This window comes from Durio zibethinus, chromosome 12 (genome assembly GCF_047325235.1).
Source record: "Durio zibethinus cultivar Kanyao isolate XHJ-2024 chromosome 12, ASM4732523v1, whole genome shotgun sequence".
NCBI classification, from domain to species: Eukaryota; Viridiplantae; Streptophyta; class Magnoliopsida; order Malvales; family Malvaceae; genus Durio; species Durio zibethinus.
In genome coordinates, this window is record NC_143173.1 from 23,210,842 (window position 1) to 23,233,934 (window position 23,093).

The 23,093-nt window shown below is 31.1% G+C and overlaps 2 protein-coding genes across 10 annotated transcripts; one reads left to right on the forward strand and one right to left on the reverse strand.

Moving 5' to 3' along the window:
- Positions 1-5,082: 5,082 nt before the first annotated feature.
- On the forward strand, positions 5,083-12,019 carry LOC111295912 (carbon catabolite repressor protein 4 homolog 1-like). 6 transcript variants are annotated; one of them, XM_022889745.2, is made up of 13 exons: positions 5,090-5,870; positions 7,564-8,317; positions 8,862-8,948; positions 9,033-9,116; positions 9,194-9,280; positions 9,371-9,457; positions 10,397-10,450; positions 10,548-10,639; positions 10,742-10,856; positions 11,045-11,189; positions 11,366-11,520; positions 11,615-11,631; positions 11,721-12,019. In XM_022889745.2, the coding sequence occupies exons 1-11, from the start codon at positions 5,713-5,715 to the stop codon at positions 11,509-11,511; spliced, it is 1,809 nt and encodes a 602-aa protein (XP_022745480.1). In that variant the 5' UTR covers positions 5,090-5,712; the 3' UTR covers positions 11,512-11,520; positions 11,615-11,631; positions 11,721-12,019. The 6 variants fall into 6 exon arrangements, 5 of the variants coding, with proteins under 5 accessions (XP_022745483.1, XP_089597396.1, XP_089597395.1 ...); XR_016326123.1 differs by lacking the exon at positions 11,615-11,631 and having other exon boundaries at positions 5,083-5,870; positions 10,944-11,189; positions 11,732-12,019; XM_022889746.2 differs by lacking the exon at positions 11,615-11,631 and having other exon boundaries at positions 11,732-12,019.
- A 1,592-nt stretch (positions 12,020-13,611) lies between these two features.
- Positions 13,612-20,046, reverse strand: LOC111295913 (F-box protein At3g58530-like). 4 transcript variants are annotated; one of them, XM_022889750.2, is made up of 12 exons: positions 19,806-20,045; positions 19,623-19,682; positions 19,369-19,452; positions 18,914-19,044; positions 18,728-18,803; positions 17,783-17,853; positions 17,375-17,461; positions 17,206-17,278; positions 17,056-17,123; positions 16,897-16,965; positions 14,384-14,489; positions 13,612-13,856 (listed from the first exon to the last, which is right to left on the reverse strand). In XM_022889750.2, the coding sequence occupies exons 1-12, from the start codon at positions 19,962-19,964 to the stop codon at positions 13,791-13,793; spliced, it is 1,050 nt and encodes a 349-aa protein (XP_022745485.1). In that variant the 5' UTR covers positions 19,965-20,045; the 3' UTR covers positions 13,612-13,790. The 4 variants fall into 4 exon arrangements, with proteins under 4 accessions (XP_022745485.1, XP_089597398.1, XP_089597399.1 ...); XM_089741272.1 differs by having other exon boundaries at positions 13,612-14,247; XM_089741273.1 differs by having other exon boundaries at positions 19,838-19,972.
- Positions 20,047-23,093: the final 3,047 nt, after the last annotated feature.

Genomic DNA, 23,093 nt, shown 5'->3' on the forward strand with positions numbered 1-23,093 from the left:
AAATTACATATTAAATTAACTACATAAAACTTAATTACATATTAAATTATTATATTAAATCAACTACATAAAACTTAATTATATATTAAATTATTTTAATACTCCTGCTATTTACTTCACAAAAACTTGATATATGACATGTATTTTTTAAAAAAATTATATATATATATAATTTATCTACCTATTCATCTATTATTAATAGAAAATGAACTACATGACATATATTTTTGATAGCTTTCCTTTTAAGGACATTAAAAGAATTATCTTTATTAGTTAATGGCAATATAAATACTTTAGGATTAATTAAATAATGTGAAACTGGTGAATAAAAAATGGATAAAATATTCTAAAAGAGATGGGGGATTTAGGCTAACGAAAAGAGAGAGGAACAAAAGGATGAGATGATAGTGACTCAAATCATGCGACAATTAATGAAGTTGCAAATGAGAAGAACAAAAAAGGGAAAAAAAACCAATAAAAATAGAAAGGAAAATGAAGGACTTGGTTCAATTTTGCTACTTGGTACGGTTGAAGGTTTGAGACTTCCATATACATCTATCGTAAAACAAATGTATATAAAGTATCTTCTTGCAAGTTAAAACTTTTGCTATTTTTTCTTAAAATTTTTAAATGAATTTAGATTGCTTTAATACACGAATAATATAATAAGATTGTGACATGAAAAATTGTAATAAATTTATATAATTACTTTATTTCATAATTTTTTTCGCATGAAATTATATATATCCCCAAATGAAACTTAAAATTCTTTTCTAATTATTATATATTATCTAGTACAAATTTTTTTATTCATGTAATATCAAAGTATATAATAAAAAATAATTATCAATCATTTCATAAGTTTTATTTTATCTATTTCAAGATTTACATTAAAACTTTCAATAGAGTTTACAACTTTTTTTTTTATTTATTAGTTACTATTGAAGTTGAAACACATAATTTTTAATATTAATTTTAATATTGTAGACACTTAATTTTATCTATCTGAATTCAGTCAACTTTATTCGATCTTTTTGCTTAATTTGCATGTTTTAATTTGGGGTATTCGAAAATTTTAGTTAAATTTATCTTATGTGACCAGTCGAGGTTTTTTTTTTGTTTTTTTTGGGGTACAATTTAAAATTATATCATTTGGGTTTACAAGTCCCAGTCTGTTAGTAAAAGCCCAAAACCCATTATGAGCCCAGATTTAATTTTTAGGCCCAATTTCATTTTATTATGATTTATTAAAAAAAAAAGAAAGGAAAAAGCCTGAAGTTGCGACTGCCATGGCAACCAGCTTTCCATACTTCCCAAAAGCCCTTCCTTTTAGATTGATCCTTATCTCCAATTTTTTCCCTCTATATTTACCCACTGATCTTTTACATGAATTGGTAAAAAGTGACCCAATATCCTAGAAAAAGCATGCTCCATATCCGAAAGTGCAGCAATAACTGCTGCAACAACATTCCAAAGACAACAGTCCTTAGAAATCTCAGAGGATCTTCTATTTGCAGGTAGTCTTATCAGGGGAGACTTGGACAAAAAAGAAAATTTTCAGGGGGAGCCTCAGGAACCAAAAATCCTACCCTCCATTGCAACCAGCACTTAAACTTCAACCACAGACACCACCAACATCACCATAATCGGCTTTGCTGAAACCCAAAAAGAAAACCAGTTTTTCCTTATTACCAAAGAACACTCGCTCCTGCACTTACCCGGCACCATCACCAATTCCAACCACCTACCATTCGGCCGGCTCACAGACTACGGCCAATTTCCATTTGAATAGAGCAAAATTGCCATCAACAGCTTACCAGTAATAGACCTTCACCCAGAAATCACATATAGCCCACACCCCAACCGAACACCCGAACCACAGACCATTAAGCACTCTTCAACACCATTCGGCCACCCCCTACATTAAAAAAACACGCCCACAACAGAACAAGTCTCCACTGAGACAAAAAAACAAAAACAACAACAGTTCTCATTAAGGAACCTCAAAAGTGAAGCACAAAACACAAAAAGAAACTACCATAATGAAATTATTCAAAAGGCCAAAAAAATTAAAGAGAGAAGAAACAAGAAAAAGGAGCTGTTTGCGGCGCATGGTTTATGGCAGCACAGTGAATAGCTGTAAAAGGTGTGGCAAGGTGGTAAATGGCAGCAAGAACTGCGATGACGCAAGGAGGTCAGTGAGGACGGCTATATTTTGGGCGATCCAAAATGGTAGCAAGGTAGAGGAGAACAAGGGGAACAACATAGTAAAAGCCTAGCCAAATAGGATAGTAAGATACGGTGAAAAAGGGTTTAGATGCCGCGAACTTTGGTTTCAAGTCTAGGAGAACCCATTTAGATTTACGCAAAACGGAGCCGGAATTCGTGAAGAGGAAATTGAGGAGAAGCTTGGGTGAAATTTTGGTGTTGAAAAGGGGCTCGCCGCCGATGACGAAGCTGCAATGATGGGGCTTCATCGAAAATTAGGTTTGAAGGGGGGCTGGCTTTGTTTTTGAAAGAGTTAGAAAGTTTTTCTTTTTTTTTTTGTTTTGTATAAAATAAAAGGGAAAATGAATTCAGAAATTTTTTTTTAATGTTTATAGTGTTTAAAAAAAAAAGGGGAGCATTAACCGGGTCAAACCCGACCCGATACCTGATTGACCGACCCAGTAGACCGATACCCGCTCTAAGGCCCCCACGAATCAGCCCAGATACCCCTTCCCAAGCCCAGATCTGTAACTTAGGCCTGACCTTATCCTAGTTGACCTCTACCCCGTCTTCTGGATAAAGCCCATTTCATTTTTCAACCCAACAGTTTTGTTCCTTGGGCTCAGTAAATTGTGAACTTTGGGCTCCAGTGTTTAAGCTGTAGTTGAGTGTATTTCTTTTAGCTTTTGGCTATTTATTTTATTATTCCTTAATGTTTTTTAAGTTTGTTAATGTTACTTCCGTAAAAGATAATAATTGCAATAATAAAGAAAAATATGCGTAATCTATTTGTGAAAGTTAATTTAGTTGTGGATGATTAATAAAATAAAAATATAATTTGAAAAAAGTAAAAAATAATACTTTTATGATTTAAAAAATGATTTTCTTTAAATAAGATATTTTTAAAAATTAAAAAATTAAAATGATATCTTTAAGCGAAAAATAATTTTGGAAACACTGCCTAGATCTTAGAAGCAATTCAAATTATGTTTTGAAAATTTTAATTCCTCTTAAATGTTAGAGAATTAAAAATTAAGAAAAAATAATTTGAAAAAATTAAAATTAAAAAAAAATATTTCCTTTACAAACAAAAAAATAATAATAAACAAAATTCCTTCCCTTTGTTTTGACTTTATTTTGGAAAAGAATCAAAAGAAAATAGTATATGATTAAATATACATGGCATAGTTTAAATTGACTCTTACAATTTTTAGTTTGCATCTGCATAGTTCATTTTGTCTCATGTTGCATTGAAAGTAAAACTTTTAACAGTAAAAGGGTAATATAAATATCGAACTTGTTTTAAAAGTCTACCTAGATGCTAGAGATAATTGAAAAAGTTTGAGTTTTCAATCATTTTCATTTTTTTCATAAGCAAAATTTCAAAACCCTAAAATAAAAAACTTAAAACTCTCTAAACCCTAAAACTTTAAAATCCCAAAACCAAAACCCTAAAACGAGAACCTAAATCTTAAAAATTCACTAAGATCTTAAATTTAACCCAAACCTTAAATTTGATTCGTAACCTCATATCATCACTCGAAAGTCATTCAAACCTTAAAACATTGACCTAAACCCGTACCCAAAATCATCCAAAAATTCTAAAGTTATATATGAAAATTTCACATAAAATAATTTTTTCTTAAATGCCATTTAAAATATGGGATATTTAAAAAATTTTATTTCATCAAGTTTTTTCATACGAGTCATTAATTTGTAATAATAATGAGATTAAATAAAAAAATAATTAAAAAATTGAGATTTTAAATACAAATAGTCGCATCTAAATTTTGCTTAGAGATTGAGGAGTATGAATAGTCTCATTATATTTAAAAACTTGATATCAAAATTGTATTTTATTATCATGCATAACATTCATTAACATACATGCATCTGTTCATTATTGTTTGTACTCGTTTAGCATGTCTATACATTTAAGTATCGTTTGCTAGCTAATCATGCCATCATTGGCTTTTTGCATAAAATGTTTTTAAAAAATGTGTAATTTTAAAATATGAAATTAGAAAATAAAAAAATATATTGAGAAAAATAATTTTTAGTACTTTACCTATATGTTAGAGAGTTATCAACAATTATTTTTTATTGTGGTTAATTTTAGACAAATAGAATTATCTTTAAAGTTCTACCTAAATATTAAAGAATTTTAAAGTAATTATTTAATTTAAAGATTTTTACAATATTCTTAGACAAAAACTTTTAATAAATTTGATTTTCTTCTTTAAAAATCGAAGAAAATTATTATTAAATTTTAAATCAAAACTAGTTTATTTAACATAAAAAATAATATATGATCAATATATACTAATTTTCATAGGTATTACGAGGTATTAATTTTTTCTTACACGTAATTAATTTTTGAACCTAATTTTATTTTCGTAGATTAAAAATTATCTTTTAGATAAATTTTAAACTCGTTTTATCATTTTATTAAAAAAAATAAATTTTTTGATAATTAATCACACTCTAAAAAATATTGATAATGACTATTCTTTTTTTTTTATTTTTTAAAATTTTACATCCAACAATCCTAAGCAAATTGTTGTGACAAATATTTTTTTTTTAAGGATTAAAATTAGTAAACTAACACCTCATTTTTAAAAGAACTTAAAACTCTTGACTTATTAGGTGGGCTTTTAAAAGAATACAATTTTTGTGCCAATTGATAATTGTTTAATATTATAGTAAAAAATAAACACAAAAAAGGCAAAGATCATATAATTATTTCCTTAAATATATAAATAAAAAGGTAAATAAAAAAGTTAAATGTAAATAAAAAAGAAAACAAACAAAGAAAATCTATGGTCCCTTTTACTTTCCCTTTCTTTCTCTTCTTAATATAATAACGAGCTCCCTAGTGGAAAAGGAAAAACGCAAACAAAAGCCACCCTTCCGCCCCACCACCACCACCACCACCACTCTCACCACCCCACACTCCACTTTCAGATAAAAAAAATTTTCTGGCAATTTTTTTTTTCAAAACTAATTACTACTCATTTTTATCCTTAAAAAAATTTATTTTATATAATTTTTCTCCTTATAAATATATAAATAAACACTTTCCGTTTCACTTGCTCTGTAAAACCCTAATCATCATTCGATCTCTTTTTTCCCCTTTCTTTCTCTCTTTATCTCTATCTAAAAAATCCAACTTTTTTCCTCCAATCATTTCTTTTTCAAAACCCTAAAATTTGTGGTAAGATCTGTTGCTAGCTTTACATTTTTGTTTGAGATTAAATTGAGAGGTTTCCGAGAGATTGTTTAATTGGAAAAGAGGGGGTTATTTCGGGTAAGGCTGGCGGGTTTTGGGGTCAAGTAAATGGCGGATCCGCCTGGACTCCGCCCCGATAGGATTATTCATTGTTTCGAGGACTTTTCTTGTTCTGCTGCTGTTGCTATTCTTAGTGTGGGATTGGATTTGATAGGCTTACAAAGCGGTGACTGTTGCGAACTGTGACAGACAAAGGAAGCCGGAGAAGTTAAAGCATGCTGAGCGTGCTACGGGTGCACCTCCCTTCTGATATACCAATTGTTGGCTGCGAGCTCACTCCTTACGTGCTTTTACGCCGACCCGACGAGACCGGTACCACCGATGATGTGCCCGAGTCCGCCCCTCTTGATGGTCACTTCTTGAGGTACAAGTGGTAAGTGTTTTTGAATCCGTCCAAAGTGTTTTTTGTTTTATCTATTTTATTGATTTTGAGGGGTTTGGTCGTTTGGATAGTTCTCACTTTAGCCAATTGGGTTTTTTAGCTAAGCTTATTTGATTTATTCTTTTAGTAAATATGTGAACTTTGTTTATGGCTAGTAAGTGTTTGAATCAAAGATTAAAGTTTTTTTTCTTTTTATTATTGATTTTTGGGGTTTTTTGTGCTTTCGTTAGTTGTCATGTCGGCCAATTGGATTTTGGGCGACTTTCTGGATGTGTTATTACTTGATTGCTTTTTAGTAAATATGTGATGTGAACTTGTTTTTGTGGGTGGTAAGTTTTGCGCTAAGAAAAGTTCTCAGTTTTTTTATGTTCTATTTTTTTTTGCTGTTTTGGTCTTTTGGTTAGTTCTCATTTTGGCCAATTGGGGTTTCAACTAGCTTTTTGGGTGTGATATTATTTTATTGTTTTTATTAAATACAGTATATGTGAACTTCTTTATTGGGTGGTTATAAATAATCCCCAAGTGGATGTGTGGAACTGAAGTTTATGAGTTTAGCCTTTCCGTCTGTGCATTTGGAGGTAGTGTAATTGCTTTTGACTGCAATCTGCTTTGTGTTACTTTATGTGCTGGATTTATCTTGTACGTTTAGTGATGTGGTTTTATAATTTTTGAAGCCCTAAGAAGTAGTTTCTTGATTCTGGTTATTGCATTGAGTTTCACACCATTTTGTTTGCTTTTTCTTGGATTTACTTTTTGCTGATTTTTTAACACCAAGAATTGAAGTCATTGCAATTGAACTATTTGTTGATATCTGCTATCTTTGCTTAAATTAAGGACACGTCATTGATTCAACATGTCATGATGACTAGGCTCTATGAGCTAGAATGTTCTCTCACTTATAATAATTGTTAGGGGCGTTTTCCTTATTGTGGCTGCTCTGGCACCACTATGTCTGTGAAGCTTGTAAGAACATTTCAACTTAGATTGAGAAGTACTACACTTAAAATCTTGGTCATAGAAAGAAAGAAACATTCAGCTTAAAGGGTGGATGCGTAATAATCACCCACTCTTAACTTTTTAAAAGGTAGTGGTGAGGCATTTAATGTGCTACTGACTATGTCAAGCTTTTTCTATTTGAAGTAAAAACGGATGGACCAATTCTAGTTGCATTTTGAAAATTATTAGAGACTCCTTAAAGGTGATAGAAAGTTATATTAGTTGCCATATGTTTCATCACAAAAGATCCTAGAACTTTATCCTTGGGTTTTGATATCATTTACATGTAGCAATATAATAAAGATGATTGGTAAATATAAAGTTGAATATATTGATTATTCAGTCCTTGGATGGTATTTAGATCTTTTCATGGTAAGACAAAATCTTTAACCACTATGGGATACTATCTCTGTTAATATTTGTCACATGGTTTGTTGTCTTGTAGTTTCACTAAACTTTGAGACAAGGATACTACGCCTTGTTGTAATTGCTGGATTGTTATATTGGAATAGAGATTATTTTGACTGTATCTTCTGCAATTATTTTTGTCTTTTAAAATATTTTCAATAGATTGTGTTGTCTGCTTGTGGGATTAGTTGGCTTTTATATAATAAGTTGATTGTTTTAAATTTTCCGTTTGTACTACTTGTCTAATACATGTTGCTCTTTTCTTGGGTCTGTTTTGCAGGTATCGCATACAAAGTGATAGAAAAGTTGCTGTCTGTAGTGTACATCCCTCTGAGCAAGCGACGTTGCAGTGCCTAGGTTGTGTTAAGGCTAAAATACCCGTTGCTAAAAGTTACCATTGCTCTCCAAAGTGCTTCTCAGATGCGTGGCAGCATCACCGTGTTCTGCATGACCGTGCTGCAAGTGCTGTAAATGAAAATGGAAATGAGGAGGAAGAGATATTTGGCCGTTTCAATAGCTCAGGGTCTGGAGTTATTAATGCTAGTTTAACTGGTTCAGCATCAAGCACTAGCTTGACCAATGGTTCAACACCTCTGTATCCTGCTGCAGTTGCACAAAGGAGTGGTGGTGAAACGTGGTTTGAAGTTGGACACTCTAAAACATATACACCAACAGCAGATGATATTGGCCATGTTCTCAAGTTTGAGTGTGTTGTTGTAGATGCAGAAACAAAACTACCTGTGGGACATCCTAATACTATTTTGACATCTCGTGTTATTCCTGCACCTTCCCCTAGTCCTCGGCGCTTAATCCCAGTAAGCGGAGCTGATATGATGGGGCATCTAGATTTAGATGGCCGTGTTTCATCCTCTGGAACTTTTACTGTTCTCTCGTACAACATTTTGTCTGACACGTATGCCAGCAGTGAGTTATACAGTTATTGCCCTTCATGGGCTCTTTCTTGGCCATACCGCAGACAGAATTTGTTGCGGGAAATTGTTGGTTATCGTGCAGACATTGTTTGTCTTCAAGAGGTAATACTTTCTGTTATTGGTTGATTATCGCTATTACAATGCTTGATTTTTCTTTTTCGGAGCTTCAGTTCTGAAAATTCTTTTAGAACTTTCATTTTGAACTGAGACACAGCTTTGAAGTTTAGTGCATGACCAAAAATCGCTTCTATATTTAACATTTACTATTAGACTTTGGGTGGAGATATCTGACCATGTGCAGTTTCATCGGTCTTAGTTTATACATGGGTTTATGCTCATTTGTATCCTTTTTTTCCTTTTAGATTCAAAGTGCCTTTATATATATATTTATATAAATGCCTTAAAGAGTTTATTTGCTAGCGTAATTTGTTGATCTAAGAGTGAAGATACCCTTCCTCATTGTTCTTATAAAGAATGGAGTTTTTGGAAAACACCATCGGGACCATAATTAAAGGAGAAGCTATGATTTTGGATACCATAATTTCTTTATCTGTAGATTAACGTCATTATTAGCAAGAAACCATCATCAGTCTTTTGGGTATCTATAAACATTGTGCCTCATTACCAACTGTTTTCATCTTTTCAGGTGCAAAGTGACCATTTTGAGGAATTTTTTTTTCCTGAGCTGGACAAACATGGGTACCAAGCTTTGTACAAGAGGAAGACAAACGAGGTTGCTTAAGAACTTCATGATTCTCATCTCACTGGTTTAGTAATATTACTCTTTTATGTATAATTTATGTTGGTTATAATGCAGGTTTACAGTGGCAATACCCATACAATTGATGGCTGTGCAACTTTTTTCCGCAGAGATAGATTTTCCCATGTCAAAAAATACGAGGTTTGGAAGTATATCTAGCATGGTGTATGGATTTGTACTTGTTTTTGTCATGCTAAACTAAATCTTGTATTTTGCAGGTTGAATTTAATAAGGCTGCTCAATCCTTGACCGAGGTTGCTGTTCAAACTACTCAGAAGAAAGCTGCTTTAAATCGATTGGTTAAGGTAATATATATAGCTAATTGATATCTATATCCATTCTTTTATGGTATGTATTTGTGTAATAATATCATGTAAATTCTTTTTTGTCTGCAGGATAATGTTGCACTAATAGTTGTTTTGGAAGCAAAGTTTAGTAATCAGGGAGCTGACAATCCTGGGAAGCGGCAGCTTCTATGTGTGGTAAGGATTGTTAATGTTATTCTTCTATCCTGTATCACTATGGCTTTCTCTAATTTGCGTGATTTTGCTTTCATGACTTATTTATGATCAAAACATTACATCATATTGCTAGTGAATGATACTAATGTACCAGTGTTGGTTGTTATTCTATGATTGGCTGTTTTGATCAGGGGTTTGTTATGGGCCTTTGGCAAGTTGAACTTTGATTTAATTATGCTGCACCTCTTCTGCCTTGAAATAAAAAAGGATGTTGACAGTCTTTCGCTTTATAATCTTGAATTCAACTAATGGACTAAGTTACCTGGGTTTTGTCCTATATAATTTGAAAAGAATTACAAAATGGCAAGTTTAGCACAATTTGTTGCACATTTTGTGGGAGGAGTAATTTTTCTGGGTCTGCCTTGGTTTGAATAAGGTAGCCTATGGCCGGTTTCATAAAACTGAAAGTGCCTAATTTGTTGGTATTAAGTGCCAGGCTACTTGTGATGCAGGTAACTGGTGTAATGTGCTAAAAATGGTTAACTGAGTGTACGTATGTTTGAATAATAGGACTTTGATCTTTTACTGATCTGATATAATTTGATCAGTGGGAAACTTTGATTGTCAATAATTATCACATTCTAGCAATGAAAAGTATCAAATTCCTTGGTACTTCCCCATATTTCTTTATGACCAACTAAGTCTCGAATTGGATTTGTGGTTTGATTATTATATGCTCTCTCTCATATGTGTTTTGCATTTTGGTTCTTTTAACCTTTCTTTTTTTTTTTTTTTTTTTTTATCAAACATGCATTGAAATGTTGAACGTATGACCCTTGTGGAAGTTGGGCTATTCTTACATTCATGAAAGTAGACTCATCAAGTGATGATATTTACTTGTTTATTTATATTCTTTGCATCATCTAAGTGTTTTCTACTATTCATGGTTTTGAAATACAGGCAAACACGCATGTAAATGTTCAACAGGAGCTAAAGGATGTCAAAATCTGGCAGGTTCTAATTTCACTTTAATCTGCATAATTATTTGTACATACTTATTTCTACGATTCAAAATAATAACTCATTTTATGTTTTTTAAAATTTAATTTAGGTGCATACTCTCTTAAAGGGATTGGAGAAAATAGCTGCTAGTGCTGACATTCCAATGTTGGTGTGTGGGGATTTTAATTCAGTTCCTGGAAGGTGAGTCAGTTATCCTATACATAATGTTAGATTATTTAGGGCTTCAGATCCATTTTGCATTAGGCTTTTGCTTAATTAAATGCACTGTTGAATTCTGTGCAGTGCTTCCCATTGTCTTCTTGCTATGGGAAAGGTAGATCCACTGCATCCGGATTTATTGGTAGATCCTCTTGCAATTTTGCGTCCTCATAGCAAGTTGACACATCAGTTGCCATTGGTAAACTTTCTTCCAGTAATGAACTGTTTCAAGAGGTTGCTTACGTTTTTTATCTTACCATCATAATTAATGATGTTTTTTTGATAGGGTTTTAAAAGAACAAAGGGAACAGCCATTAGTGGAAAAAGGGGCAGGGCGTTAAACATTTTTCAGGGGTTATGTTTGACAAAATAAGTTTTTTTGGACAGGTAAGTGCTTACTCATCCTTTGCAAGAGGTGTCAGTCTCGGTTTGGAACAACAGAGAAGAAGAATGGACCCCACAACTAATGAACCTTTATTCACGAATTGCACAAGAGATTTTATCGGCACGCTAGATTACATATTTTACACAGGTGGGTCTTTTTTTTTTTTGGTTTTTTGGTTGTGTAATGATTGGCTGATTGAATACTGCATATAAAATTTTTTATTTTTCTCGGATGCCTTTTTCTCTGGACGTTTGTGTAATTAGATGTTTGATGTGAATTTTAGTTATTGCAGTTGCTTATGGCTAGTTGGTTTGTGCTTTCAGCGGACTCTTTAACAGTGGAGTCCTTATTGGAACTCTTGGATGAGGATAGCTTGAGAAAAGACACAGCCCTTCCTTCTCCAGAGTGGTCCTCTGATCATATAGCTCTGTTAGCTGAATTTCGCTGCATGCCTAGGCCTAGACGTTGACAATTTAAGGTATGACGTTACTACCCTTGATTTTAAATGACACAACATATGCATTTTCTTTTTCTTTGATACGACATTTACAACTGAGCCGGTTATGCTTCAGTGAAAAGAGAAACGCAGTGTCACTCTATGTGCCATTCAAGTGTTCTCCTGAAAGATTGTTTACTTAATAACAAGCTGCAATTGTTTACTTAATAACAAGCTGTTAAATGTTGTTTAGGTCTTGGAGATGCCCCGAGAAAATGGCCCAGAGAAGCTGATGGATACAGTTAAGTTATTGTAAGAATGGTAGATCATGCTCGCTGTGTTTTTAAGGTATCACTTTGAGGGATGGATCTTTGCTGTGATCTGCTTTGTAATATGTCACACCTTTTGTTTCATAGAAAAATCATTATGCCTTTTTTCAATTTCTCTTCTTTTTTCTAATAGAAATTAGTCAGTATAATTAGTCAGTTGTCCTTGTACTCTAAATTCTCTGCAATGCAAGTGGTTAGTGGCATTCGATTCCCTGCCCTCCTTCCATTTTAAATTCCATGTTGCATTTTGGTCTCCAAGGAATAATATTCAATTTTTCTTTTTGTTCTCTCTTGCAACCAAAATTCAATTGCTGATATCTCTTCTTCCTTTTCCGTGGAAGATGATTAAGAATTGACTACATTGTGGCATCAAACTGTAACACAAATACCAGCTAGAGGTGAAGAAAATAGGAATAAGAATAAAATGACGTGATCTGTTGTACCCAAACAAAAGAATTAAAAATAATAATTAAAAAAAAAAAAAAACCAACAACAGCAGCAGCAGCAACAACATCTATTAATATTAGGCTAGACTTAGATGGGCTTAAATCCAAAATTCCAGGATGAATCTGAACTCTGAAATCTTAAGCCTTCCCTTAAAGCTTAAAGTGTGGTCAGTGTGTTGAATTTGCTTGTTCAGACTCCATCTAAACGTGGGCGCTCTCACGAAAGAGATTTCTTTATTCAATCTCCTTATCTCGTAAGAATGATTAAACATGTAATGGTTGCTGCGATTCGGTTGCCAATGACAATCAATGCCTACCATTTTCAGTTTTGCAACCAACATTTGTCCAATCATACTCCATTTAGCAGCCAAAAGTCTAAACCACTTCATAATCACTTTCACAGTTCAAATTTTGTTTGGTGGCATTGGAACTTGCTATTTTAAGACATATCAATTCTTTCAATATTCCAATCTACTAAAGCTTGTGTTCTTGCCATGTGTAGAGTCTTTGGAACTGGAAGCCTAGTTCACTTCCTCTTTTTCTCTCCATAAAATTGGGGGGTGGGGGGGGGGGGTGTTAAGCGGTTTTAGAGCAACCCTATTTTGCTTCCTATTCCTGATACTGATAGAAACGACATATCAATAAACCAGGGCAACAAGTGCTTGTGCCGCCTGGTTGCTGATAGAAACGACCCTGAACTTGGTTTCAATGTCAATGCCACCCTAGCTTTGACCCTTCATTTGCCACGCCCATCTAATGCTTCTGAGTGCCCAGGTACTCTTCCACTATATATATATATATATATATATATATATATATATATAGTTGAAGCAGCAGCCTTAAGGAAGAAGGATGGGTTGGAGAGATTTAACCCGGACACTCGTATCAATCTATATTTTGTTAATCTTTTTCGGATGCTCTGCACCTGTTAACCAAATGACAAAATATCCTGATGTAATCCAAGAGTTTTCATATGCCCTTGAAAATCTATACAAGCAATAAGCATCTACTTGCTTCGACCACCAAAACGAATAGCATCACAGTATAATTGGCAGTCCAAAACTAACCAAAAAAAAAAACCAATCTACTAATGGATTCTGATAATTGAGTGGATTCAAAAGTTCTTTTTTTTTTCAGGACATGTTTGGAGGAATAAGTTGGTTGCCCGGAACCACTTCATCTTAACTGAGACGTTGGAAAACCACCTTCGGTTCATACATCATCAATTCCATGTGACACTCATGTGCAGAGAATAAGATAAGATCTTGTCATAAGATAGGAAAATCTGACTCTGAAGTCTGAAGTACCAAAATGCTTTTCTTTTTCCTTCTTATATCTAAACTCAATTGAGGCTTCACTTTAAAGAAAAGTAATTCAATTGTAATCATTATAATTTTCAAGTCTACAACAAGGCCATCAATTCTCTCTTTAACATGATAGGTCTATGATCATTTAACTTAACAAACACAACAGCTTTGAAGGAGGCATCCTAACTTTGATGTGTGTGTAAACGTTTCAAACTCAATATGCCACCAGATCAGCTATGTACTTTGAAGCATCTCAGATGTGGGAACAACTTGAGTAAATCATCACGGCTTCGTCTCTGCAACAGGCATCAATATGGGTTTACCAAAAGAATTTTAAATAATTTATTTGCAAAGCACAGTGCATGCCTTGTATTAACTATCAATAATACTTAAAAGGAAAATAAGTTTGATTTTTGAGATGTGGAACTTCTCAAGGGTGCCATGATGTGCAAATAGATGCCCACTGTCAGCTTTGAGCATGCTCACAAATGGATAGACTTCACACATGGACGTGTTCTTGAGCACTTCCTAGTAAAGTTTCCAGCAGTGCATATTACGGGATGCCTATTCATTTTCACCAAGTCCTCCCAAACATTATTTTCACATTTGAGCACTCCCATTTCCATACATTTGCTTTCCTGTCCTTCATACAGTGGTATGTTCATCCACCTAAGAATCGAATGATATCTAAAAGCAAGGGTGTTTTTCTTCGATATTATTACAACAATAAAGATTTTTGACAAGAAAATATCTGCCATAACTTTCATATAAATAAGCAGAGGACATGCAGAATCCCCCATAGAGAGAAGAAACAGTTGTTTACCTTAATGCCAATACATCCATTGACATCAAGAGTTGTGATTGTATTTGAGCAAAACTTGGAAAGGGCCTCAAGGCATTTGTCAGTTACCCCAACTATCCCAAACAAACTGCAAGGCATCAGTAAGAAAAACTTTTACGTGAGAAGAATTTATAGGCTAGATAATCATGTGCTGATAAATCTAACCATTCTCACATCTGCACAATTTCCTATAATTTCTTCAGCTAAATGACAAAAAAAAAATACGGAGAAATAACTTTTTTTAATCATCAACTTATTATGAGATATGACTAATTGCTTCATGCTTTTATTTGAAGGACTTTGAAATTATTTGTCACCCATGAATTTTGATGCATATCGCTATGTTACTGAAATATCTATTAATGTTATGAAAAGCACAAATAATTAATGAATTCCTTTCAGCATGTCCAACTCTAGATTGACAACAGAATGACAAGATATTCTCACTTTCATTGTTTTAAATATGCCTTGCAATTTTTTGGTGTTACTTCAGTTTGGCTGCAACTGAGTCATGAAGCTCAGTTTGATAAGAATCACCAGGGGGGTTTGGAGGGCACTTAGGCAACCATTCTTGAACTCTTCGAAGGGAGCACTACATCAATATGCCTGATAGATCTAGCTTAGCTCAATGATGACACTTTTGTCATAACATAGAGATCCGTATAACTATGGCTAGACCTGACTTTAAGGAGTCGCCACCGATTTTTTTTTTTTTGGTATAGGTGTGATTGGTCACCTAATTGAAATTGTCTCATTTTAAAGAAATGTACCAAGCTTGATTTAGATATCTTTAAAAGGTAGATTCATGTCTACGAAATCATAACTAGCTCCTGGAGTACGGTTACGTGTAAAAAAGGTTATAGTACCTTCATATTACCCACCCAAAAGATGGTATCGAAAATTATTCCTAAATTACTCCAATTCAAGAGTAGGATTACGTGTAAAGAAAGTTATAGCACCTTCACATTGCCCACCCAAAAGATGGTATCGAAAATTATCCCTAAATTACTCCAATATGTTTGTAATAATTCAAGAACATCCCCTAGTATTTAAAAAGACTATTTGTCACACTTTGAAGAGACTCCGTTGTCAGATTCATTCAATTTTTGTAAAAAAAAATTTATTTGTGAGAATTGACATTTTTGTGATAATCTTAACATTGAAAATCTTTTCTACATTCTTCAATATGTTGATAAAATTTAAAAAGAAATTTCACTTAAAAATTTACATACAGATTGCTATTTACAATGCTTTTAGTGATTTCATCATTGGAGATTCAAAATCTAATTTTATAAAAAAAACTCTTTATTTTCAGAAATATCCTCTAATATGTTAGTAAAATTTTTTGTTAGAAATTATCCTCAAATATATTGATAAGATTTTATGAAAATTATTTTTTAAAAAAATTAATTTTTATTTAAAAATTATAAGGTTTTCCAATATATTGGTAAAACCTTATCTTAAAAATCAAATTTCCTTCTAATATGTTGGTAAGACTTTATTGAAAATTGTTTTTTATGTTGAAATTTATTTTTTATAAAAAATTAATAAGATTCTCTAATATATTGATAAAACTTTATTTTAAAAATCAAATTGTCTTCCAATATATTGGTAAGGTTTTTTGTTTTATTAAAACAATTTATTAAAAATTTGAATCTTATAGTATGTTGGTAAGATTCTTTTTATTTATATATTAATTTTAAGAAAATATGAAACATCCAATATGTTGGTAAGGTTCTTTTTATAAGGTTCTTTTTATTTTATTTAAAAAAAAAAATTTTTTTCCTTTTTTTTTTTAAAATTACAAATAAATAAATATATAAATAATCAAATAAACAAATAAACAAACAAACAAACAAACAAATAAATAAATAGACAATTATGATAAAATACAAAGATAACTAAAACTTAAGAAAAATAAAAATAAAAAGTAGATACCAAAGATTGAGTCATAATTGATTCCAAAACATGTGTGCTTTTGTAATTGTGTTTTTTCTGAACTTCTTTCCTCAACAAAGAACTCCCAAAATTATCTAAATCCACATCTCAAGCCAATTCTCTTTTACAGTACCTTTTCAATTAGAACACTTTCAATTCAACAACCTAATTGGAATTAAACTCTCTTCAAGTTTTAGCAAAACAGTTCTTTCTCTTTTTTTTTTAAATAATATAACTCCAAACTAAATACAGTACCAAAATAAATTAAAAAAATTCAAAGCTTAATTTTAAAATATAAATTGAACTAGGACTAAATGGAATGTCTATAAGTTTAATTCAACTATTTTAGTCAGTGTCAAAAACAAGAGTGTCTAGTGCCTTATGTTGTTAATTATCACTATCAATCACATTAAAAATCAAAGTCTACTAGGAAAGAAAAATATTGCTATGCAGAATTTAAAATAAGCACAATTATGAGACTCAAGAGACAGCATTTGAAAGTTCAAAATACCTATTATGGTTTTTCCAAATTAACTAATATTTCACTCAGGATTTACCTGAGAAATTCAAGACAGGTGCAACCTTCAGCAATAGCTACGACCCCCACATCAGTAACGCGTACACACCTGTTAAAAATAAAAATAAATACTAGCTTTTACATTGTATCAAATTACCTTCTTGCTACACAGATTTTGTATAGGAGAAAATTCACTAACCATGTTAAATTGAGAGATACAAGTTTCTTGCATTTAGCTAGACAGGAAAGTCCTTCATCTGAGAGATTCTGTCAATCAATTGTTTCATTAGCAGTATCAATTTCACAAACTGCATCCTATAAAAACTTATTCAGAAATCTTAGTTTTTACCTGGGCGCCACACAAATCTAGGAATCTTAGATGAGTTAGAACAGATATCTTCTTGTAAGCTTCGTCTGTGAAGCTGCACAAGCAAGGAATTACAGTTACACAATTTAGGAACCATAAGTCCATAACAAAAACGTACCAAAGATTACCAGGTGAAGATATTATAACATACCTGGAAAGTGCATAAAGATTTAAACTTCGGAGAAAGGAGCACTTTACCAATACTTGTTGCAAGCCACTATCTGTCATCTTGACACACCTGGAACCAGATCATCACAGGACACAAGCATCATCAGAACATATCCAAACCAGAAGTATTCAATGAAAATCTTCAAAAAAATTAATTAAAAACAACATTAACTAAGCAAAGTATCATTTCTTTGTGTGATAGACAATCTTTCACACCAACTAACGACATTTATCACCTGGTCACCACCTTTTTAAACAAAAGAATGCCTACAAGATAACTGAAAAAGTAGCGGCAGAGAATATATGATATGTAGAAGCAGATATCAAGCAGACATTATTAAATTGTAATGAACAACACCCAGTAAAACCTAAGCAAAGCAGATTAACATACCTAGTCAAATTCAACGACTCTAACTCTTGGTAATTGTCAGCTACTAATTGCAAACTTTTGTCTGATAAATTCTGCAATTGTCACATCAAAGTACTCCATTCAAAGAAAATCAAACAGGATACCATATATTGACTTGCACGACCAAATAGAGACTACAATATACAATCACAAACTATTTAAAAGTAGGAAAACAAATTTATAAAAGTTTCACAGTGATGTTCTGAGCCAAACCCCCAGCACAACAAACAAGGTAATGGTGCAAACATCAGACCTTTATCATGTACAAAGAAAAACGAGTTTCAATTTTGCAATTGAGCATGCTTGCATGTTCAAATCAACTAACTAGAAAAGCACAATATGCTACAGGAAAATCTAACAAAAAAGGTATTATTAGGTATCAACAATTCAAATGGATGTATGCAATCTCTTTTCATCATCCACTCTAATGTGATCCATAAAATCATATACCGTTTTATCTTTTTTGCAGCCTCCAGCTGAGTATCCGTTTTATTCCCATTCTCTTGTTATCCAGAACACCTAAACTCATTGAGAAATAATGCAATTTTTTGTTGTTTTTGTAAAAAAATCATCTCATCCCTCTTTCAATTATAATTGGCACCATCCTCAACTGCCCACAAGTGCATTGTTTTCCCTTACATTATCCTGATTGCTACTCTGCATTCGTCCCAAAATCCTTACCTCAGGAAAAAAATAGCTTCACAAACTTTATCCCTTGGAATTACTGAGGTTCCTTCATTCAATATAATCACCCTTAATTAAATTCATTCTTAAGAAACAGTATTGCTGCCCTCAGGCAATAGGCCTTGGAGGACATACAAAACCCAAATGTAGCATAAGTTAAGCAAAATTTTAAGCACCCTCATCAATTGATTTTTATAATGTAGTACAATTAAAGGTAGAAACTGCCTGTTAGTCATCAAATACCTTACAGCCACTTAAGTTCAAATCAACTATATATTTGCAGTTCTTCACAAGATGCTTCACACCTATATCAGTTGCCCTGAAGCTCAGTCCATATCAAAAGATGCATTAGAATTATAAATTAATGAAAGATTGCTTATAAAAACATGTCAGAAAATATCTGAACTACATAAGGGAAATGTGAAATACCTTACATTCCAATAAATAGAGAAAACCTTCAATTTAGGACAACAACTGGTTATCGCTTCAATTCCTTTATCAGATATCTTTTGGCAGCCATTCAGATTTAAAGACTCGAGGCCTTGAAGTGAATCCAAACACTGAAATGCTTAAAATATTATAAAGAAAAACTCAGGAGATAATAAGTATATAACAATTAACCACACTTTATAAGCAAGATAGCTATTAATGAAGTAAACTAATAGGACTTAGATTCCACAACATAGCCAGAAATCTCACAGACTTTTACATCCATGAATCTATTCAGAGCATTAAATTATATTTTGAAATCAGGTTCAATTCTAAGGTCCCAATGGCATAAATTCCATCCAACTGAATCCTAAAACATTCAGCCTATTTCTTTCTAAATTCTTCAATAAAACAAACATATACAAACTCCAAATCAGAACAGCACAATACTATACCTTGTTCTTAAGGACTTGGAGATGACTGTCGTCTATATCCCGTGCAAATTCAAGGATTATTTGCTTCACATGGTGATATCTTGGCTACAAAGAAAATGCAAAAATTTACTTACTTTAACACTATATACGGCTACCCTTTTATCTATTAGCTAACAAAAACCCAACGGACCATCATTCAAAAGATTAAAAAAAAAAAAAAACAGAAAAAATTAACAATTTAGAAATTAAAAAGGAAAAAAGAAAAATTGACAAACCAGTGAAAGAGCAGCTATGAGTCGATCTCCAACATTATTCATCTCACGTAAATCAATAGTCTGGACAAAAAGAAAAAAAAAACCCAGATCATAAAAAGCAATGAAAAGATGACATAAAATTTTTTAAAAAAAAAAAAGATAGAAGAAAAGAAAACGGGAAAGTTGTAGAGAAGAGAAAAGTACAAGCCAAAGAGAAGGGTAGGAAATAAGAGTACGGTGAAGCCAAGGGTTGAGAAGAAGAAGAGAGATGAGATCTCTTTGAGAAAGCCTTGTGCTCACTATTTTCATCACTTTCGGCACTGTTTCTTTGTTCCATATTGATGCCTGCTCTTCTCCTTCCATCCTCTCTGGAAATAACCAAAACTGATGTATATGTTTGGTTCCGTACTTATGCTCCTCCCGCAATCTAACTTCTACTTTTTTTTTTGGTACATTATTTTTTAATGTAATTTTTAAGTTCCATAAGACTGGCAAAAAAAAAAAAAGTTCCATAAGACACTTGTGGCTTGTTTGATTAATAAATAAATAAATAATTTTTATAAATATATTTAATAAGATATTTATCTACCTCTCATTTAATTGGCGAAGTATTAAATAATTTTTTACTGAAATAATCAAATTATAAAATAAAATTAACAAAATCAATGTGTACTTTTTTTTATAAAGATATACTTTCAAAAAATTTTCCATTAAAAATAAATAAAATTAGAATTCATAAACACCTATATTGCATGAAGTTTTTTGCCTAAATTATTGCATAAATAATAGAGTACATTTTTATTTTAATTTAATTAAAAAATACAATAACCTTATTAAAATTACTAGTAAAACATTTTGATATTTCAAGTTCATGGAAAACCTAGAATTTACTCTCCAAAATTTTGACTCAAACAAAACCGATTTAAATTCCTTTAAACCCAGTCTGAATCATGAAAACATTTCTATTTTATGAATACTAGTGTGAAAGGTTAGACCGGGCTTTTGAAAGGTTAGACCAAATTTTTGTTATTTCTTTCACTCTGTCTCTTGCTACCTTCTTCGTTGACCCACGACTAACCCAAAGTTATTTGCATTAAAAAAAAATTTAATATACCCCAAAAAATTAACTTTTAAGAATTTTATTTAAATATTCAGTAATTAATTTTTTTTATCTTTTATACTTTTTCTTAATAAGTTATCGAAAATTTATTTTCGAAAACTTTTTCAATATAATATAAATTTATTATCAAAAATATCTCCATTGTATCGAAAAATACATTTTTAAAAAAATTATAATTATTTAAAAATATTTTTTTGAAAAGTATTATAATTATCTAAAAATATATTTTCACAAAGCATTACAATTATCCATAAATCTATTTTCACAAATAAATTTTTACTTTAATTTATTTATTACAATTTCTTTATTAGTGTTTGGTATAAAAATATCGAATGTCTTTTATTATAATTTTCAAACGAATCTCTAATGATTTTTTTGGATTGTTTAAATTCAACAATAAAAATTTTTAATATTTTAATTGTACTTTTCATTTAATAGTATTTGCATTGTTATCTAATTCTAATAAATGTGTATATGAGATAAATTAGTAATTGTAAAGAGGCGCTCAAGCAAGTAGTTACTACACATGTACGATGAATCAGTCACGCTTCATCTCATATGGTGTAATAGTCAACTTACATAAACACTTTTCACATTTAATGATTCATCTCAAATGCATATTTATTAAAATTATAAAAATGTTAAAAATATTATTGAATGGACAATATTTGATGGTTGAAGAATTAGAGACCTCTATTGTCAAATTTACTAATTGCTAATGATATTATCAGAGTTAATATTTTTTACGGTATTAAATTATTATGTATCAAAAATTCATTTTTAAAAGTTTTTAAAAGATTTCATAAATAAATGCTTGAAAATCATTGAAAATATACATTTGAAAATTCTTAAAAAATTTTGAAAGTTAATATTCACGAGCCTTTACACAGAGATTTCGAAAATGAATTTTCATAAATTTTTTATCGACTCTGAACATTAATTTTTAAAAATCTTCAATAATTTTTAAAAAATAAATTTTTGAAATGTTCAAATAACATAAAAAATTTAAAATCTTAAATATTTTAAAACTAAACATAAAATTAAATGAAAAAACAAAACAAAAATTATTTATCTCTAATTTAAAACTATCTAAACTTAATTCTTCAAGGTGGGCTTTTAATTAAAGAAGATGGGATGTGAAGAGGTTGGTGTATGAATTTTTTAAAAAATTTATATTTTAAATTTAAAATATATTCAATAAAAACTTAAATATTAATAATAATAGCGTAAAGAGAAGAACTTAAAGTACAAATAACACCGCTTTATAATTTTTTATATCCTAAGATAATGATTGCTCGAACTGAAGCTTTACTCATTAGAAAATGAATGGAAATAAAACACATGCTCCAAGGCAATTGGCAAACGAGCTACCTGGAGATTTAGCTTCCAACTCCCAATCTTGTTTACTGTTGTAGCTAAGTGGTCACGTCAACATTCACTTGAACAAATTTTATACATAGACAATCGATTAATCATTTCATTATTCATAAAGTATATAAAACAAAAGTTAAACATTTACTATTCAACTACTTTTGTTTCCTCTCTAATTATTTTCTTTGTTTTCTTTTTTTTTTCTCATTTATTTTGTTGAAACTGTTAGAAAATCAAGACGTACATATAATATTAATACACACAAATAATAAAACAAGTTTAAAACAAAAATATAAACATATAAATATATTTAATTTAACTTAAAATGATTTAATATAAATTCAATCCGTTAATAAATAAAATTTTTATAATTATAAAATTTTTAAAATAAAAAAAGTTATCAAAAATTTTTTTACTCAAAATTTAATTACATTTTTTTAATAACATACTCATTTAACTATTCTCTTAATGTCTAATTATTTAAAATTATTAAATGAAAATTAAAATATTTTATTTATAAATGTGAAATTTTTTATATATTTACTAAATTATGAATATAAAGTATAAAATAAATTTAAATTTTTATAATTTTACTTAAATTTCGATGAAATTCAAGGTAAACTCATCAAAACATGTTCCGAAATATTATCTTCAATGTCCCCTAACTTTTTTTATATTCGATTTCAACCTCCAAGCCTCTCAACCAAGTACTAGAAATTACATTAACACTTCTAAATGTAAAATTGCTACTAGCTAGTATATGTTTTTAATTTTAGATGCAGTTATTCAACCATCTAGATTCTAGTCGAAACATACAACTTTAATACCTTGATTGACATTTAATTTTCCTCCGATTTTCTAAAGTATAATGTACTTGAACAGTTGAACAAATCATAAAGTTAAACAAGGGAAAAGTGCTGAGCAGTCAGTCGTGGCCTCAGGAAAGTTTCCCGTGCCTTGATCCTTTGTTCTAAAAGCTTTTCAGTGTAAACACATTGTCT

What these genes read in the sequence shown, in the direction of transcription:
- LOC111295912 (XM_022889745.2), top strand. Translation starts at nt 5,713, where the DNA reads ATGCTGAGCGTGCTACGGGTGCACCTCCCTTCTGATATACCAATTGTT. An exon ending in ACAAGAGGAAGACAAACGAG is followed by an intron (nt 8,949 to 9,032) that starts GTTGCTTAAGAA and finishes GTTATAATGCAG; the next exon opens with GTTTACAGTGGCAATACCCA. An exon ending in AGCGGCAGCTTCTATGTGTG is followed by an intron (nt 9,458 to 10,396) that starts GTAAGGATTGTT and finishes TTTGAAATACAG; the next exon opens with GCAAACACGCATGTAAATGT.
- LOC111295913 (XM_022889750.2), bottom strand. Translation starts at nt 19,964, where the DNA reads ATGGAAGGAGAAGAGCAGGCATCAATATGGAACAAAGAAACAGTGCCG. An exon ending in TAGATTTGTGTGGCGCCCAG is followed by an intron (nt 17,124 to 17,205) that starts GTAAAAACTAAG and finishes ATTGATTGACAG; the next exon opens with AATCTCTCAGATGAAGGACT. An exon ending in ATGGATGTATTGGCATTAAG is followed by an intron (nt 13,857 to 14,383) that starts GTAAACAACTGT and finishes TGCCTGTTGCAG; the next exon opens with AGACGAAGCCGTGATGATTT.